Source organism: Caretta caretta, chromosome 1, assembly GCF_965140235.1.
Source record: "Caretta caretta isolate rCarCar2 chromosome 1, rCarCar1.hap1, whole genome shotgun sequence".
Lineage (NCBI taxonomy): Eukaryota > Metazoa > Chordata > Testudines > Cheloniidae > Caretta > Caretta caretta.
In genome coordinates this window covers 2,704,016-2,724,558 of record NC_134206.1, presented here as the reverse complement: position 1 = coordinate 2,724,558, position 20,543 = coordinate 2,704,016, and the positions used below count along the sequence as shown (strand labels likewise).

The following is a 20,543-nucleotide window of genomic DNA, read 5'->3' as shown; positions in this document are numbered from 1 at the left end:
CATTCCACCGCCCCCTGACTGCCCCCCTCAGAACTCCTGACCCATCCAACCCCCCACTCCTTGTCCCCTGACTGCCCCCTCCCAAGACCCCCTGTCTCAAACCACCCCCCAGGTCCCCACTCCCTATCCAACCCCTCTACTCCCTGTCCCATGACTGGCCTGACCCCTATCCACACCCCTGCCCCCTGACAGGTTCTCCAGGACCCCTATCTCCTGACCGCCCCCCCCCCAAACCTCCACGCCATCCAACCGTCCTCTGTCCCCTGACTGCCCCCCAGGACCTCCTGCCCCTTATCCAACTCCCCTCCTCCCCCTTACCAGGCCACTCAGAGCGGCAGGACAGGCTTATTGGAAAGCCTGGGAGGTGGGCAGGCAGAAGCTAACTTCCCTGGCCGGGAGCTCAGGGGCTGGGCAGGACGGTCCCATGGGCCGGATGTGGCCCGCGGACCATAGTTTGCCCACCTCTGTTCTACTCCCATTGTTTCCTCCTCCGGGCCTCTCATCCCCAACCACAAGGCACATCTCGCTATGCTCCCTCGAGTAGGATCTCTCCCTGATTCAGATGTAATAGGCTTGCAGCTAACAGCTGGAAGAGAATTCTCACTGACTGCAAGTATCCTCCCCTCCCTCCCAGAGGAGTTCTCACCTTCAGCTGCAGGGCAGGAGCTGATCTGAACAACTCCCACCCCTGGAAGCATGCAGCTTCCCCCTGCTGCAGAGGATTCAAAGAGACTCTCTGCCATTGCCTCTGAAGTGCCTGGGATTTTCCCCTTTCCCTCTGGGGTCCCAGCAGAACGCTCCTTCTTCCTGCAGGCAGACACTTTAACAGCCTGAGCTACTCGGAAGAAATCATTCCCAATCAGCATTTCAACAGGGTTATCATCTGTTACCCCCACTGATAACACAGCTTCCAAACCCCCAGCAAGACAAGGGCAAGACAGTACAGCTCTGAGGTCCTAGGCTGGGGAACTGGGGGAACTGGCTGGAGCCTCTCTATGGTTGGTTCATGAGTGACAAGTCAAAGTTATCACATAACTTCATGAGTGTGTGTCTCTGTCTGTGTATGACTGTGTAAGTGCAAGACCTGGAGGGGCTTGCTGCTTTTCACAACCTCACAGGCTGTTTCAGGTTGCACCCTACAGAAGTCCGTCGAGCCTACCCAATGAACAGGCCCTACGACAGTATGAGTCCATTTCCCACTTATCATGCCCTCAGTTACTGATGGAGAAACCATTTTTATGGCAGAAAACTCAGAACTCCTGGGTCTGTCATTCTGTTTGATTTTTGCCAAGTCATGTGTTCCTCTACCTCAGTTTACTTATGGACATAATGTGGATATGTTCATAGTGACTTTCCTTTGGTAGTCTTTTGAAGATCCTTCAATGAAAGGTTCTATGTGGTATGATAATAGTTACTGATGAGAATTACTGATCTCTGATTCCGTAGCAAAAATCCCTTGTCCCTACAGAAAGTGTATGTGTCTCCACTCAGTCATCTTTCTCCAGATCTGTCTGTCTACTATCTACCTATCCATCCTGGGCATTTAGACAACATCAGAGCCTATGAGACTTAGTCACTTTCCCTAGGTTTCTTAGTAATCAACTATAATTTGTAAATATACACAAATACACAGAGCAGCCAATTCCTCTCTGACTCAGTGGAGAGCCCAAGAGTTCTCATCTCCCTTTGGAAAGGTCCCATAATTATTGGTTGTTGTTGAAGCTGAATAACAAACACAGAAGTACAGACATGGAAACAGAGGCATGAGCTAGAGAGTGTCTGGTCTCCAGCCTGTCTCCATCCAGATGCTGCTTCTCCCCTAGAGGCTGAGTGAACCCCACTGGGTTTGCACAGAGCTATATTATAAGCAATGCACACCACTGTCAGCTCTCCGTGTGGGATGTTGCTGCAGATGCTGGGGTAAGAGAGGGGTGGGACACGGATACCTGAGGGGGATTCCCAGCAAAGAGGCTTCCGTCTCAGAAATCACAGGTACCTATCTCTTTTGGTTCGACAAACCAAGTGCAATGTATGCATGATGGGATAGAGAATAGGTCTGAATTTGTTTCTGCTCTGCACAGCCACTAAATATCCCAGGGCCCTTGCCACAGGTATTGAATTTGCACTAGTATCCTGGGTCAAAATGCCCCTCTTTACTGTGCCCCTCGGTGATGGCTCCAGCCCTAAGGTGGCTTCATTTCCGTCACACAGTGGATCCTTCAGGATGAAAGCTGTTAGTCGAGGTCCAGTACAAGGCCACAATCGGAGGCCGCAGGCCATAGTTTGCTCAGGTCCCTGTGAAGTGCTATGGCACCCCCGCTGTTGTGTTTTAAGTGTAGATGAGCCCTCAAGCAGATCTTCCAAAAAAAATCCAGTCTGGAGTAAGAACTGAGTAAAATCTCAGGGGACAACTGTGTGTTAATGCACAGACACTGTCACTTCCTTGTCTTGCAATTTAGGGCTTTGGCTGTTAACAGGGTGGTGTGGGGGGGTGTTATCAGGCTTTATCTGCTGAAAAGCATGGAGGTGCTAGGGCTCCTCACTAGCTTAAATATGACAATTTTTCAACATGGGCAAGACATCTACCCCAGCTTCATTCTAAAAGTCAGCTGAACTGTTATGCCATGAAACTTTCAAAATTCTATTCATCTGGAAGTAGACACCCAGCTTGGGAAACTTCAGGTTAATGTTTGGCAAACTTATACCCAACTGAAAATGAAGTCTTGTCATTCAAGGTGTCAGACAGACTGAACTATGCCATTAAAACTATGGAGGAACGTTACCACATAGATCAAGAGGCAATGGATTTGAACTACAGCATAGCAGGTTTGGGGTTTTTATCTCAGATAAACTTCCCAAATGTAAGAACAGGAGGCCAATGGAACAGACACCCAGGGAGGTTGTGGAAAGTCCTTCACTGGACATTTTCAACAGGAGGCTGGATAGTCATCTGTCTTAGATGGTTTAGACACAACAAATCCTGTATCTTGGCAGGGGTTTAGACTCGCTGATCATTGCAGCCACCTTCTAACCCTGTCAATCTTTGATTCCATGATATAAAATCCTAGTGTCAACCAGGTCTTACTCAAACACAAGTTATGGAGCTCAGTACTGGGGTAACTGGGTGAAATTTAAATCCCTGTGTAATACAGAAGGTCAGACTGGATGATCTGATGGTCCCTTCTGTGTAAAACTCCTGTCAAGGTGGTTATATTCTGTCACTGAAACTGAGGGTATGTCCACGCTACAAAATTAGGTCGAATTTATAGAAGTCGTTTTTTTAGAAATCATTTTAATATAGTTGATTGTGTGTGTCCCCACACAAAATGCTCTAAGTGCATTAAGTGCATTAGCTCGGCAGAGTGCTTCTACAGTACCGAGGCTAGCGTCGACTTCCAGAGTGTTGCACTGTGGGTAGCTATCCCACAGTTCCCGCAGTCTCTGCTGCCCATTGGAATTCTGGGTTGAGATCCCAATGCCTGATGGGGCAAAAAGCATTGCCACAAGTGGTTCTGGGTACATGTTGTCAGGCCCTTCTTCCCTCCCTCCCTCTGTGAAAGCAACAGCAGACAATCGTTTTGCGCCTTTTTTCCTGAGTTACCTGTGCAGACGCCATACCACGGCAAGCATAGAGCCCGCTCAGCTCACCGTCACTGTATGTCTCCTGGGTGCTGGCAGACATGGTACGGCATTGCTACACAGCAGCAGCAACCCCTTGCCTTGTGGCAGCAGACGGTGCAATAGGACTGGTAGCCGTCATCGTCATGTCCGAGGTGCTCCTGGCCACATCGGTCAGGAGTGCCTGGGCAGACATGGGTGCAGGGACGAAATTAGGAGTGATTCGATCAGGTCATTCTCTTTAGTCCTGCGGGCAGTCCTATTGTACCATCTTATGGTGAGCAGGCAGGAAATATGGATGGCTAGCAGTCCTATTGCACCATCTTCTGCCGAGCAGCCAAGAGATGTGAATGGCTTGCAGTACTTCTGCACCATCTGCTGCCAGCCAAAGATGTAAAAGATAGATGGAGTGGATCAAAACAAGAAATAGACCAGATTTGTTTTGTATTCATTTGCTCCCTCCCTCCATGAAGTCCTGCCTGAAATATGAGAGGGAGGGATAGCTTAGTGGGTTGAGCACTGGCCTGCTAAACCCAGAGTTTTGAGTTCAATCCTCGAGGAGCCATTCTATGTAACAGTTGTTTTTGTTTCTCCTTGATGTAAAGCCACCCCCTTTGTTGATTTTAATTCCCTGTAAGCCAACCCTGTAAGCCATGTCGTCAGTCACCCCTCCCTCCGTCAGAGCAATGGCAGACAATCGCTCCGCGCCTTTTTTCTGTGCAGACGCCATACCACAGCAAGCCTGGAGCCGGCTCAGATCACTTTGGCAATTAGGAGCGCATTAAACACCACACACATTATCCAGCAGTATATGCAGCTCCAGAACCTGGCAAAGTGAAACCGTGCGAGTAGGCAACGTCAGCGTAGTGACGAGAGTGATGAGGACATAGACTCTCAAAGCACGGGCCCTGGCAATGCATGCATCATGGTGCTAATGGGGCAGGTTCATGCCATGGAAACTGATTCTGGGCTCGGGAAACAAGCACAGACTGGTGGGACCGCATAGTGTTGCAGGTCTGGGACGATTCCCAGTGGCTGCAAAACTTTCGCATGCGTAAGGGCACTTTCATGGAACTTTGTGACTTGCTTTCCCCTGCCCTGAAGTGCATGAATACCAAGATAAGAGCAGCCCTCACAGTTGAGAAGCGAGTGGCAATAGCCCTGTGGAAGCTTGCAATGCCAGACAGCTACCAGTCAGTCGGGAATCAATTTGGAGTGGGCAACTCTACTGTGGGGGCCAGTGTGATGCAAGTAGCCAGCGCAATCAAAGATCTGCTGATATCAAGGGTCGTGACCCTGGGAAATGTGCAGGTCATAGTGGATGGCTTTGCTGCAATGGGATTCCCTAACTGTGGTGGGGCCATAGACGGAACCCATATCCCTATCTTGGCACCGGAGCACCAAGCCGCCGAGTACATAAACCGCAAGGGGTACTTTTCGATAGTGCTGCAAGCTCTGGTGGATCACAAGGGACGTTTCACCAACATCAACGTGGGATGGCCGGGAAAGGTACATGATGCTCGCATCTTCAGGAACTCTGGTGTGTTTCAAAAGCTGCAGGAAGGGACTTTATTCCCAGACCAGAAAATAACCGTTGGGGATGTTGAAATGCCTATACGTATCCTTGGGGACCCAGCCTACCCCTTAACGCCATGGCTCATGAAGCCGTACACAGGCAGCCTGGACAGTAGTCAGGAGCTGTTCAGCTACAGGCTGAGCAAGTGCAGAATGGTGGTAGAATGTGCATTTGGACTTTTAAAAGTGATCTGGCGCAGTTTACTGACTCTCTTAGACCTCAGCAAAACCAATATTCCCACTGTTATTACTGCTGGCTGTGCGCTCCACAATCTCTGTGAGAGTAAGGGGGAGACATTTATGGTGGGGTGGGAGGTTGAGGCAAATCGCGTGGCTGCTGGTTACGCGCAGCCAGACACCAGGGCGGTTAGAAGAGCACAGGAGGGCACGGTACGCATTAGAGAAGCTTTGAAAACCAGTTTCATGACTGGCCAGGCTACAGTGTGAAAGTTCTGTTTGTTTCTCCTTGATGAAACCCCCCACCCCTTGGTTCACTCTATTTCCCTGTAAGCTAACCACCCTCCCATCCTCCCTTCCATCACCGCTTGCAGAGGCAATAAAGTCATTGTTGCTTCACATTCATGCATTCTTTATTCATTCATCACACAAATAGGGGGATGACTACCAAGGTAGCCCAGGAAGGGTGGTGGAGGAGAGAAGCACTGGGAGGGATGGTGGAGGAGGGAAGGACAAGGACACACAGCACTTTAAAAGTTTAAAAGTTTAAAACTTATTGAAGGCCAGCCTTTTGTTGCTCTGGCAATCCTCTGGGGTGGAGTGCCTGGGTGGCTGGAGGCACCCCCACTGCGTTCTTGGGCGTCTGGGTGAGGAGGCTATGGAACTTGGGGAGGAGGGTGGATGGTTACACAGGGGCTGTAGCGGGGGTCTTTGCTCCTGATGCCTTTCCTGCAGCTCAACCATACGCTGGAGCGCATTACTTTGATCCTCCAGCAGCCTCAGCATTGAATCCTGCCTCCTCTCATCACGCTGCTGTTAGAGAGCTTATTCCTTCACTCTCCCACTTCCCTGGTTCTTCTCGCATGAACAGAGAGCAACAATACCCGAAGTCTGAAGGTGCAAACAATTCGATGTTTATTGGGGTGAACTTCCAGCAAGCTAAATACAAGTTCCTTTTTCCTTATTTCCGAATCCCAACTTACTTCCTGTTTGCCCCTAATTTATATAGTAATATTCTTAGCTATACATTAACCAATCATTCTACTAAAATTTAACTAACCAATCCTAACATGGATTAGCTAACCAATTATATCCCACCACCTTAATTAGTTTACACCCAGCAAAATTAATTATACAGCAGACAGAAGCAATCACAGAACCAGACAGAGACCATGCCAATAAACAATAGCAAAGTGGGAACTATAATGACAAAACAATACAGAAGTGAGGATTTCACAACTACATCTGTAAAGACATAAGAGTTTCCCAGCTGTGTCTATTGATAAGTGAGTTCTTACCAGACAGAAAACTATCAACCTCAATTTCCTTTTACATCTTCTAGGCACTTCCCTTTCTCTGGAGGTGATAGGCACTATAAGGACAGGATTAAATTCCTAACAGCCCAATAGCACCTTATTTCAATGTGACTAGTTTGGAATGTGAGGATGTGACCATTCACTTCCCAGCTTATGGCTGCCTCTGTCGCTTAGCCAAAGGCCTTAGCCTAAGAACAGGGCCTCAGACTGTCACAGTAAGAGAAGGCCCTTACACTGGCAGACAGTGATTTTGATTCTTTCTTTTATACCTCTAACTAGCCAAGTGATAGGAATACACCTAAATTCTTAGAGTATAGGCCTTTACAGACAGGCCTGAATATCTATATCCTAACAGCTGCCGCCACCTTTCAGCTTCAGCTCTCTCTTCAGCCCACCACTTACTCTCTTCAGGCCGCCACCTCTCCTCCCGGTCATTTTGTGCTTTCCTGCACTCTGACATTATTTGCCTCCACGCATTCCTCTGTGCTCTGTCAGTGTGGGAGGACAGCATGAGCTCAGAGAACATTTCATCATGAGTGCGTTTTTTTCACCTTCTAATCTTCGCTAGCCTCTGGGAAGGAGAAATTCCTGTGATCCTTGAAACACATGCAGCTGGTGGAGAAAAAAAAGGGACAGTGGTATTTAAAAAGACACATTTTATAGAACAATGGGTACACTCTTTCACAGTAAACCTTGCTGTTAACATTACATACATAGCATGTGTACTTTCATTCCAAGGTTGCATTTTGCCTCCCCCCACCACGTGGCTAGCCCCTCCCCTCTCCCCGTGGCTAACAGTGGGGAACATTTCTGTTCAGCCACAGGCAAACAGCCCAGTAGGAACGGGCACCTCTGAATTTCCCCTTAAGAAAAGCATCCTATTTTAACGAGGTGACCATGAATAATATCACTCTCCTGAGGATGAGTGATCACTTTAGATAATCTATTACCAGCAGGAGAGTGGGTTTGTGTGTGTGTGTGTGGGGGGGGGAAGTGTGTGTGAGAAAACCTGGATTTGTGCTGGAAATGGCCCAACTTGATTATCATACACATTGTAAGGAGAGTGATCACTTTAGATAAGCTATTAGCAGCAGGAGAGTGGGGTGGGAGGAGGTATTTTTTCATGCTTTGTGTGTATATAAAAAGATCTTCTACACTTTCCACAGTATGCATCCGATGAAGTGAGCTGTAGCTCACGAAAGCTTATGCTCAAATAAATTGGTTAGTCTCTAAGGTGCCACAAGTACTCCTTTTCTTTCTCCTGAGGATAACACAGAGAGATACAAACGGATGTTGTTTGAACTCCAGCAAACATACACTGCAATGCTTTGTTCTATAATGATTCCCGAGTACGTGCTACTGGCCTGGTGTGGTAAAGTGTCCTACCATGGTGGACGGAATAAGGCTGCCCTCCCCAGAAACCTTTTGCAAAGGCTTTGGGAGTACATCCAGGAGAGCCACAAATGCCAGGGCCAATTAGTCATTAAACATGCTTTATTTTAAACCATGAATAGTATATTAAAAGGTACACTCACCGGAGGTCCCTTCTCTGCCTGCGGGTTCGGGACACAGCTTTGGGTGAGTTCTGGGGGTACTGGCTCCAGGTCCAGGGTGAGAAACAGTTCCTGGCTGTTGGGAAAACTGGTTTCTCCACTTGCTTGCTGTGAGATATCTACAACCTCATCATCATCATCATCATCTTTCTCATCCCCAAAACCTGCTTCTGTTTTGCCTCCGTCTCCATTGAAGGAGTCAAACAACACAGCTGGGATAGTGGTGGCTGAACCCCCTAAAATGGCATGCAGTTCATCATAGAAGGAGCATGTTTGGGGCTCTGACCCGGAGTGGCCGTTTGCCTCTCTGGTTTTCTGGTAGGCTTTGCCTCAGCTCCTTAAGTTTCACGCGGCACTGCTTCGGGTCCCTGTTATGGCCTCTGTCCTTCATGCCCTGGGAGATTTTGACAAAGGTTTTGGCATTTCGAAAACTGGAACGGAGTTCTGATAGCACGGATTCCTCTCCCCATACAGCGACCAGATCCCGTACCTCCCATTCAGTCCATGCTGGAGTTCTTTTGCGATTCTGGGACACCATCATGGTCACCTCTGCTGTGAACCAGCTGAGCAGCTAACAGCAGAGCGGCTAACAGAGGGAGTTTGCCTGGGAGTTCACCCGGGGAGAGCCTGCTGAGGCTTACATCTTGCCGGCTTCTCTGAGTAGTTATTACAACTCCTGAGGAAGCTCGTAGAAGGAAGGTAACATGGACGGGGGGTGTTCAGCTGTTGTGACCTGCACTGGATGTGCCACGTTTGTCTTTCTTCCACAGGACAGAAGCGACTTTGTCTGTACAAAGTGCAAGCTGGTCTCCATATTGGAAGAGAAGGTTCAAGGTCTGGAGCAACAGGTATCGACCCTGCGTTTCATAAGAGAAACTGAAGATTTCCTGGAAAGATGTCAGGATATGCTTCAATGGGCACAACGTTCTGAAGATTCAGAGCAGGCTGCGCAGCGGGGACAGGAGGACGGTGAAGAAATTTGGCAGCATGTGACCTCCAGAAGAAGAAAGGGGAGCGCCCATGTACCAGCAACACAGATATAGGTAAGTAACCATTTTCATGTTCTCTCCACAGATACTAATGCGGAGAGTGGACTAGATGATACATCTGAGGAAAGGGAACAGAAGGAGACTCCGCCGATTGGAAGGCATGAGATGCACTGTCCTAGGGTTGGGGGTTCCATGACCACCGCTCCCAAAAGAAGGAGGCGGGTGATGGTGGTCGGGGACTCTCTCCTCAGGGGGACTGAGTCATCTATCTGCCGCCCCAACCGGGAAAACCAAGATGTCTGCTGCTTGCCAGGAGCTAGGATTCACGATATGACGGAGAGACTGCCGAGATTCATTAAGCCCTCGGATCGCTACCCCTTCCTGCTTCTCCACGTGGGCACCAATGTTACTGCCAAGAATGATCTTGAGCGGATCACTGCAGACTATGGGCTCTGGGAAGAAGGATAAAGGAGTTTGAGGTGCAAGTGGTCTTCTCGTCCATCCTCCCTTTGGAAGGAAAAGGCTTGGGTAGAGACCATCGAATCGTGGAAGTCAACAAATGGCTACGCAGGTGGTGTTGGAGAGAAGGCTTTGGATTCTTTGACCATGGGATGGTGTTCCAAGAAGGAGGAGTGCTAGGCAGAGATGGGATCCACCTAACGAAGAGAGGGAAGAGCATTATTTGCAAGCAGGCTGGCTAACCTAGTGAGGAGGGCTTTAAACCAGGTTCACTGGGGGAAGGAAACCAAAGCCCTGAGGTAAGTGGGGAATTGGGATACCGGGAGGAAGCATGAGAAGGAGCACATAAGAGGGCAGGGCTCCTGCCTCATACTGAGAAAGAGGGATGATCAGCGAGTTATGTCAAGTGCCTATACACAAATGCAAGAAGCCTCGGAAACAAGCAGGGAGAACTGGAAATCCTGGCACAGTCAAGGAATTAGGATGTGATTGGAATAACAGAGACTTGGTGGGATAACTCACATGACTGGAGTACTGTCATGGATGGGTATAAACTGTTCAGGAAGGACAGGCAGGGCAGAAAAGGTGGGGGAGTTGCATTGTATGTAAGGTAGCAGTATGAATGCTCAGAGCTCAAGTATGAAACTGCAGAAAAACCTGAGAGTCTCTGGATTAAGTTTAGAAGTGTGAGCAACAAGGGTGATGTCATGGTGGGAGTCTGCTATCGACCATCAGACCAGGGGGATGAGGTGGACCAGGCTTTCTTCTAGCAACTCACGGAAGTTACTAGATCGCAGGCCCTGGTTCTCATGGGAGACTTCAATCACCCTGATATCTGCTGGGAGAGCAATACAGCGGTGCACAGAAAATCCAGGAACTGTTTGGAAAGTGTAGGGGACAATTTCCTGGTGCAAGTGCTGGAGGAACCAATGAGGGGCAGAGCTCTTCTTGACCTGCTGCTCACAAACCAGGAAGAATTAGTAGGGGAAGCAAAAGTGGATGGGAACCTGGGAGGCAGTGACTATGAGATGGTCGAGTTCAGGATCCTGACACAGGGAAGAAAGGAGAGCAGCAGAATATGCACCCTGGACTTCAGAAAAGCAGACTTTGACTCCCTCAGGCAACTGATGGGCAGGATCCCCTGTAAGAATAACATGAGGGAGAAAGTAGCCCAGGAGAGCTGGCTGTATTTTAAAGAATCCTTATTGAGGTTACAGGGACAAACCATCCCGATGTGTAGAAAGAATAGTAAATATGGCAGGCGACCAGCTTGGCTTAACAGTGAAATCTTTGCTGATCTTAAGCACAAAAAAGAAGCTTACAAAAAGTGGAAGATTGGACAAATGACCAGGGAAGATTATAAAAATATTGCTTGGGCATGCAGGAGTGAAATCAGGAAGGCCAAATCACACCTGGAGTTGCAGCTAGCAAGAGATGTTAAGAGTAAGAAGAAGGGTTTCTTCAGGTATGTTAGCCACAAGAAGAAAGTCAAGGAAAGTGTGGGCACCTTACTGAATGAGGGAGGCAATCTAGTGACAGAGGATGTGGCAAAAGCTAATGTACTCAATGCTTTTTTTGCCTCTGTCTTCACAAACAAGGTCAGCTCCCAGACTACTGTGCTGGGCAGCACAGCATGGGGAGGAGGTGACCAGCCCTCTGTGGAGAAAGAAGTCGTTCGGGGCTATTTAGAAAAGCTGGACTTGCACAAGTCCATGGGGCCCAATTTGTTGCATCCGAGAGTGCAAAAGGAGTTGGCGGATGTGATTGCAGAGCCATTGGTCATTATCTTTGAAAACTCATGGCGATCCGGGAAAGTCCTGTACGACTGGAAAAAAGGCTAATGTAGTGCCCATCTTTAAAAAAGGGAAGAAGGAGGATCCTGGGAACTACAGGTCAGTCAGCCTCACCTCAGTCCCTGGAAAAATCATGGAGCAGGTCCTCAAGGAATCCATTCTGAAGCGCTTAGAGGAGAGGAAAGTGATCAGGAACAGTCAGCATGGTTTCAACAAGGGCAAGTCAGGCCTGACGAATCTAATTGCCTTCTATGATGAGATAACTGTCTCTGTGGATGAGGGGAATGTGGTGAACATGTTGTTCCTTGACTTTAGCAAAGCTTTTGACACCGTCTCCCACAGTATTCTTGTTAGCAAGTGAAAGAAGTATGGGCTGGATGAATGGACTATAAGGTAGATAGAAAGCTGGCTAGATTGCTGGGCTCAATGGGTAGTGATCAATGGCTCCATGTCTAGTTGGCAGCCGGTATCAAGTGGAGTGCCCCAAGTGTCGGTCCTGGGGCTGGTTTTGTTCAATATCTTCATAAATGATCTGGAGGATGGTGTGGGTTGCACCCTCAGCAAGTTTGCAGATGACACTAAACTGGGAGGAGAGGTAGATACGCTGGAGGGTAGGGATAGGATACAGAGGGACCTAGACAAATTAGAGGATTGGGTCAAAAGAAATCTGATGAGGTTCAACAAGGACAAATGCAGAGTCCTGCACTTAGGACGGAAGAATCCCATGCACCGCTACAGACTAGGGACCGAATGGCTCGGCAGCAGTTCTGCAGAAAAGGACCGGGGGGTTACAGTGGACGAGAAGCTGGATATGTGTCAACAGTGTGCCCTTGTTGCCAAGAAGGCCAATGGCATTTTGGAATGTATATGTAGGGGCATTGCCAGCAGATCGAGGGATGTGATCGTTCCCCTCTATTCAACATTGGTGAGGCCTCATCTGGAGTACTGTGTCCAGTTTTGGGCCCCACACTACAAGAAGGATGTGGAAAAATGGGACAGAGTCCAGCGGAGGGTAACAAAAATGATTAGGGGGCTGGAACACATGACTTATGAGGAGAGGCTGAGGGAACTGGGGATGTTTATTCTACGGAAGAGAAGAATGAGGGGGGATTTGATAGCTGCTTTCAACTACCTGAAAGGGGGTTCCAAAGAGGATGGATCTTGACTATTCTCAGTGGTAGCTGATGACAGAACAAGGAGTAATGGTCTCAAGTTGCAGTGGGGAAGGTTTAGCTTGGATATTAGGAAAACCTTTTTCACTAGGAGGGTGGTGAAACACTGGAATATGTTATCTTGGGAGGTGGTGGAATCTCCTTCCTTAGAAGTTTTGAAGGTCAGGCTTGACAAAGCCCTGGCTGGGATGATTTAATTGGGTATGGGTCCTGCTTTGAGCAGGGGGTTGGACTAGATGACCTCCTAAGATCCCTTCCAACCCTAATATTCTATGATTTTATGATCACCTCTGCTGATGAGCTCTGGCCATCGTGGCAAGCTGCAGATGACCATGCAAACAGTCAATGGAAATTCAAAAGTTTGCGGTCCTTTTCCTGTCTACCTGGCCAGTACATCTGAGTTGAGAGTGCTGTCCAGACCGGTCACAATAGAGCACTCTGAGATAGCTCCCAGAGGCCAATACGATCTAATTGTGTCCAAATTCCACCTGGCAATGCCGATTTCAGCGCTAATCCCCTCGTTGGGCATGGAGTAAGGAAATTGATTTTAAGAGCCCTTTAATTCGAAAAAAAAGGCTTCATCGTGTGGACGGGTGCAGGGTTAAATCTATTTAATGCTGCTAAATTCGACCTCAACTCCTAGTGTAGACCAGGGCTGAGGAGTTCCATCACTGAAATTGTGTACACCCCCACTGTTTCTTTGACAAAAGCTGCTTATTTGCGAAAAAACATGGTAGTGTAGAAAAAGCCAAAGGAACAATGATGGATAATTAGTATCCACACTTGTGTTTTCTTCTGGTGCCTACGAAGGTTTCCCACACCATGATGTGGTAGCACCATAAAATATGGAATTGGCATTAGTAGGGTCAATTCTTCATAATTCATTTTTCTGAATAATGACAATGTCATTTTCAGTGTGTGAAGAGGGAATAATCTGCTTCCCCCATGAGAACAGCCCCCAGTAGTGCATGTAGTGTCTCATATTCACATTGTCTCTCCATCCAGGTATTTGTACTGAGACCATCACCCTAGACCGTGGGCGCATACAGGAACTCAGGGGAACATATGCTAAAAGCAAGAGACACCGTTCTGCCTCAGAGTTGGACACCTTCTCCCCTACTCCATGTTAGATTCCAACACAACCCACTTCAGCAACCCCTCCACCTTCATCCTGCTGGGCATTCCTGGCCTGGAGGCAGCCCATGTCTGGATCTCCATCCCCTTCTGCACCATGTACATCCCAGCCATCTTGGGGAACATTTCCATCCTCTTTATTGTGAAGACTGAACCGAGCCTCCATGAGCCCATGTACTATTTCCTTTGCATGCTGGCTGTCACCGACCTGGTCCTGTATATGTCCACCGTGCCCAAAATGCTGAACATCTTCTGGTTCAATTCCAGGGAGATTGATTTCAGTGCCTGCCTCACCCAGATGTACTTCGTTCTCGTCTTCTCTATGATGCAGTCTGGGATCCTCGTAGCCATGGCTCTGGATCGCTATGTGGCCATCTGCCATCCCCTGCGACATTCCACCATCCTGACAAACCCCCTGGTGGCCAAGATCGGCCTGGCCGTGGTGCTGCGCTGCGGCATAGTTGTACTGCCCTTTCCCATCCTAGCGAGGCAGTGGCCTTATTGCAAAACCAACGTCATCCCCCAGCCCTACTGCGCCCACATAGCCGTGGTGAGCCTGGCCTGCGCCGACACCCGTGTTAGTAGTTACTACGGCCTCTTTGTGCGAGTCTGCGTGATGGGTCTGGATGGGATTTTTATTGCTGTGTCCTATACCCAGATCCTCAGGGCCATCTTCAGCCTCCCCACAAAAGACACCCGGCTCAAGACTTTGGGGACCTGTGGCTCCCACGTTTTTGTCATTTTAGCCTTTTACATCCCAGGTCTCTTCATGTCCCTCATGCACAGATTTGCCCAAAATGTGCCCCTGCATTTCCACGTTCTCATTGGCAATATGTACCTCTTGCTGCCCCCCGTGTTAAACCCCATCATCTACGGGGTGAGGACGAAACAGATCCGGGACAGGCTGCTCCAGCTCTTTACTCATAAAGGGGCCTAACGTTTTCTTTTGGTGCTCTGGCTCTCAGACTGAGTTCTGTGAAGAGCTGGCTGGTGGCATGGTGCTGGGCCCCCTTCTCTGAATCACTGACTGGACAGTCAAAGTGACATTAAATCCTTTCCTGGCCTTACCGTGCTGTGTCAGCATGACAAACTGAGTAATCTTTTTGTGTACAACTCATTCTCCCATAGGATTGCCACCTTTCTAATTGCTTTTAACTGGATCTCTGAGGCCCCACACCCAGACCTGCCTATTCTCCAAGGCCCTGTCCCCTGCCTCACCTCTTTCCACAAGGCCCTTTCCCTGTCCCACCTTTTCCCCAAGGCCCCATTCCATTCTCAACATCTTCCCCCAAAACCCCACCCCTGTTACTCGCTCCCCTCCTCTCCAACCCCATCCACTTGCTGGATCATCTCCACCTTCCTCCTCCCCAGCCTGGGCTCCCTCTGCCCTGGAGCTAGGGTGGGACCTGCTGCAGCCTGGCAAGGACCCTTCAGGGAGGATGCAGCAGGCAGGCCGGTCCGGAGAATAGAGGGAAGCCAAGAAACCATATAAAATCAGCTGTGGGTTTGGAGCAGGGCTGAGAGGCAGGCAACCGAGATTGTGCATCGTTCAGCGTGTGGGCCTGAAAGCTTAGCTGCAATGTCCTGAGGGCAGAGACCATCGTGTGGCTCATTTCCTCAGCTTTCAGCGATAGTCTCAAGTTGAAGTGGGGGAGGTCTAAGTTGGATATTAGGAAACACTATTTCACTAGGAGGGGGGTGAAGCACTGGACTGGGTTCCCTAGGGAGGTGGTGGAATCTCCATCCTGAGAGATTTTTAAGGCCTGGCTTGATAAAGCCCTGGCTGGGATGATTTAGTTGGTGATTGTTCCTGCTTGGAGCAGGGGGTTGGACGAGATGACCTCCTGAGGTCCCTTCCAACCCTGAGATTCTATGATTCTATTATTTGTTCCTTCTGGCGGGGGGCCTGTTGCTGGCAGGGTCCCAGCAATAGGGATGGGCTGGGAGCCCTTTGCCCTGAGCCAGGCCTTGGGGGCGGGGAAGGGATCAGCTTTGAAGCTAGGAGGACAACAGCTGAGAGAGGTGGAGGGATCAGCCCCTGCATTAGCTGGGAAGGCGGGATGCTGGGCAGAGGCCCGGGTGGCTGCGGGAGCTCACACGGAGGGAGATAAATCACACAGCTAGCATTAGCTGGCAATTTACATGGCACCTTATCTGGAACGACAGAGCACTCAGGCCAACAAAAGGCTGAAAGGAGCCACATCAGGGGAGTGTGTGACTCTGCAGCCCTGAGTAGGGCTTTTTGGTAGTCTTGGGCCAAATCCTCAGCTGGTGTCAGTGGGAGCAGCCCCACTGAAATCAGGGGACGTCCCCGCACTAGAGAACCCAGTGGAGAGACAGCACCATGAATCTGTGCTGCAGCATGGACCACACGAGCCAGGTCTGAGACGCTAAACAAGGGATTGGCAGCTGGGGACTCTGGGCTCGTCTCCTGGCTCCAAACATTTTCCTTCCTGCTGCCCCAGTTTCCCCATCTGTAAAAGGGGGATACCTCCTGGGAGTAGTGAGCAATACTGTGTGTAGAACCCATCAACAGTAAATTCTGTCCATGTGTGACCGTGCTTCAGTGGGACATGGCTGAGGATGCCAAACTTAGGACAAACTGCTGAGAAAGAGGCTGGTGGTTATTCTATGATTACATTAAACCAAGACAGTAACAGTCATAAACTTCTGTCTCACCGCACTGGTTAACTAGACACATCCCAGCCCTTGCCTTATCACCTGTACACTGGACTCCATGAGGAGCAGTCAGTGAAAACCAATTTCACCACATAGCGGGTCCTTCTCATCCAAAGAGACCAGCCACTTATGCAGGTCAATCTATCACTGAGATTTTACCCAATAAGACCAATTCTGCCATCCCAGTAGCAATTGAAAACTAAAGGTTTGATAATAAAAGGAAACAAGAAGAGTTATAAATGGTTAATAGATTAGATACATCCCAGTGGTTTTTCATGGTTCAGAGATCAGCATCATAGCAGTGATGGAATAAACTGCTAGCTTGCAAAAGTCTCTCTAGAAATAACCAAAGCAGTTTGGGGGTTATTAGTCCTTGTTCAGAGCTTCCGTGTCAGAAATCCAGTGCAGAGAAATGAAGACAATACAGAGATGTCTCAGAGGTCCTTTTATATTCTCTGCCCTGTGTTTGGAATATTACTGTCCCAAACAAAGCCCATTCCAGGACATTGCCAATATGAATAACATCGGACACAAGGATGATACATGCAGATACATTGGAGAATCATACTGAGCAAATCAGAGCTTCCCCATTGACACCTGACAGGACGTACTTAGTACAGCCTCTGTTGCCATTATATAACCGTGGTAGCAACCATGATAAAAATGGTCATATTCAATCATACAGCATCACACCCTGTTCTCGCCCCCTCACGGTGCAACAGCTGCTAGCCACCTAAGCAAGGCACCTTGCCTGGGTTCGAGCAGGGCAAGCAGTTTGAACACTAGAGCCACTTGAGAATGGGAAGAGCAGATCAAAATCTGTTTTGCCACAGGGAGCCTGCTCCCTGTACAAAGAAAGGAGGAAAGAGTACTTTAAAAGTGAGAGGTGGACGTATGTGAACTTGGCTGTTTCCTCCAAGCATCACCAGCCAGTCCACTTGGCTTTGAACAACCTGCCCATACAGGGGTTATTTTGAATGTCCCTGTGTTTTCTGGGACTAGCCCAAGGACAGAACTCCTGGGATGGGATCCCTGGGGTGCAAGCAGGACTGTGGAACAGCTGAGCCCTCCGTCCCAGCAACTTGGGGTATCCCTCTCTCACTGGGAGGGAATGGAGGGCTGGAGAGGATTCATCAACAGGGGTGGGGCCTTAGGATGAAGAAGCAGAGGAAGGGGTGAGGCTTGACAGAAGAGGTAGAACAAGGGGTGGGGCTTTGGAATCCAGTGACCAGCAATTAGAAATGTGGCAACCTATGAGTTAACGAGTTGCACACAGACTGATTCCCCAGTTTGTCAGGCTGACACAGCACAGTAGGGTCAGGGAAGGATTTAATGTCTATCTAACTGTCCAGTAGGCGATTCAGGAAAGAGGGCTCAGCACCATGTCCCAAGACAGCTCTGCATGGAGGTTGGTTTTAGAGCCAGACTACCAGGAGAAAACTTTAGGTCCTTTATGAGGAAAGAGCCAGAGCAGCCTGTTTCTGATCTGTTTGGTCTTCAAACCATAGATAAGGGGGTTTAGCATGGGGGGCACCAGGAGGTACATGTTGGCCATGAGAACATGGAAATGCAGGGGCACATTCTGGGCAAACCGGTGCGTCAGGATGAAGAAAAGAGCTGGGATGTAAAAGGCTAAGGTGGCAAACAGGTGGGAGCTGCAGGTCCAAAAAGTCTTCACCCAGGCGTCCTTTGTGGGGAGGCTGAAGATGGCCCTGAGAATCTGTGTATAGGACAGGGCAATCAAAAACACATCCACACCAGTGATGAGGAAAATCAGAGAGAAGCCATAGTAATTATTGACACGGATGTCAGCACAGGCCAACTTCACCATGGATATATGCTCACAGTAGGTATGGGGGATGATGTTGGTTCTGTGATAGGGACACCGCCTCGCCAGGAAGGGATTGGGCAGTACGAGTATGCTGCTGCGTAGTACCACGGCCAGGCCTAGCTTGGCCACCGCCGCGTTTGTCAGGATGGTGGAATGTCTCAGGGGATGGCAGATGGCCACGTAGCGATCCAAAGCCATGGCCACTAAGATCCCAGACTCCATCGCTGAGAAGCAGTGAATGAAGTACAGCTGGGTGAAGCAGGCACTGAAATCTATCTCCCTGGAATTCAACCAGAAGATGCTCAGCATTTTGGGCACAGTGGACGTAGACAGGGCCAGGTCGGTGACAGCCAGCATGCAGAGGAAATAGTACATGGGCCCATGGAGACTCGGCTCTATCTTCACAATGAACAGGATGGTGAAGTTCCCCAAAATGGCTATGGCATAGATCACACAGAAGGGGATGGAAATCCAGACATGGGCCACCTCCAGGCCAGGAATTCCCAGCAGGATGAAGGTGGAGGGGTTGGTGAAGTCGGTTGTGTTGGAATCTGACATGGAGTAGAGGAAAAGGTGTCCAACTCTGAGGTAGCACGGTGTCTCTTGCACGTACCGTAAGTTCCCCTGACTTCCTGTATGTGCCCAGGGTCTAGTGTGATGGTCTCTGTACAAATGCCTGGTTGGAGAGACAATGTTAATATGAGACACTACATGCACTAGCGGAGACATTTCTCATGGGTGAAGCAGATTGGTCACTCATTACACACTGAAAAATTACATTTCCATAATTCAGAGAAATGAATTGTGAACCCCTGACCCTACTCATGCAAATTCCATATTTGGTGGTGCTCCATGTGTCAATAATTCCTATTTGTTTTGGTGTGGGAACCCTTAATAGACACCAGCAGGAAACATGAGGGTGGATACTGGTTATCCCTCATTGTTCCTTAATTCAGTGAAACCCAGGATAGAGAGTTCATGTTGTAGAGAGGTCCCCATTCACCTGGTAGCTCAAAAACTGACAGTGGAAAAAATCAAAGCTTTGCCAAGACATGGGCTGGGGGCAAACATCCCAACTAGAACAAACCTCAGAGAGAAGACCTGTCAGCTCAACTGAAACACCTGCTCTTTCGAAGCAGTGGCCAAAACAAAGACAATGCCTAAGGAATGGGATGGAAAATAACGTACTCTGGATATGTGCTCAGTTTTGGTTGCCTAGTCTCTATAAAGGGTATAGCAGAGAGAAAGGGGGTTTCTGACAGTTTGTCTACATTACCCACTGGATTGACAGGCAGCGATCGATCCAGTGGGGGTCGATTTATCGCATCTAGACACGATCAATCGACTGCTGAGTGCTCTCCCGTCTACTCTGATACACGACCAGGGCGAGAGGCGCAGGCGGAGTCGACGGGAGAGCATCAGCTGTAGAATTAGCACAGTGAAGACACCGCAGTAAGTAGATCTAAGTACATCGACTTCAGCTACGCTATTCACATAGCTGAAGTTGCGTAAGTTAAATCGATCCCCCCCACAGTGTAGACCACACCTGAGACAGGCTAGGAGAATAGGGGAGGCTGCCATATGCAGAGAGACTGAAAACTCTGTCACTCTTTAGAGTAAAGAGAAAGAAGGGGGCATATGATAGAGGAGAGGAAAATAAACTGTGAAACTGATTGTGTTGAAATGGACAAACAGAGAACAGCTCCCAACTGCTAATATGTACAGAAAGTGCTTCAAAAGGCTCCTTCCTCAAAACTGAGGCAAATTATCAGCAAAACTGATGGGGAGGAAAATGGGAATGAAACTTGGGAGTTCCTTAAGAAGACTTTATTACATAGCTACAAAGCAATGATAAATCAAGGATGTGGACAACTTTCGCTAAAAATCCTACCCAGTGGCAAAGTGAAGGCATCAACTGCAGGGAGGAGGCAAGCAATGTACAATAAACAGGGGGCTGGGGGGAGGATACAGATCACAAGCAATACAAATTGCACTTTATGAAAATGATAAGGGATGTTAAAGATATCAGGAGGTTATTAAATATTTTAAAAACAAAGAAATAATGGAAAAGTTATAGGCCAAATTCTCTGGAGACAAAGGAAATTTGATAATATTGCAGAAAAAAATTGTTTTTATTTTTTTTGGCATTTCCAGGCCATTAGCAATCAATGAGGACGTTAAACAGCATCTACAGTAGAATGCTAGAGTTATGACCACCAGAGTTACAAAGTGACCGATTAACCATAC

The 20,543-nt window shown here is 48.7% G+C and overlaps 2 protein-coding genes across 2 annotated transcripts; one reads left to right on the top strand and one right to left on the bottom strand.

The window, feature by feature from the left end:
• The first annotated feature begins 13,679 nt into the window (after positions 1 to 13,679).
• LOC125643620 (olfactory receptor 52E4-like) lies at positions 13,680 to 14,723 on the top strand. The gene has a single exon (XM_048866628.2). It carries the CDS (start codon positions 13,776 to 13,778, stop codon positions 14,721 to 14,723), a length of 948 nt encoding a protein of 315 aa, XP_048722585.1. The 5' UTR covers positions 13,680 to 13,775.
• A 3,168-nt stretch (positions 14,724 to 17,891) lies between these two features.
• On the bottom strand, positions 17,892 to 18,854 carry LOC125631163 (olfactory receptor 52E4-like). Its single transcript, XM_048837438.2, has one exon. It carries the CDS (start codon positions 18,852 to 18,854, stop codon positions 17,892 to 17,894), a length of 963 nt encoding a protein of 320 aa, XP_048693395.1.
• Between the last annotated feature and the right edge of the window lie 1,689 nt (positions 18,855 to 20,543).

Excerpts from the sequence above, each read along its gene's own strand:
- LOC125643620 (XM_048866628.2), top strand. The coding sequence starts at position 13,776 with ATGTTAGATTCCAACACAACCCACTTCAGCAACCCCTCCACCTTCATC.
- LOC125631163 (XM_048837438.2), bottom strand. The coding sequence starts at position 18,854 with ATGTCAGATTCCAACACAACCGACTTCACCAACCCCTCCACCTTCATC.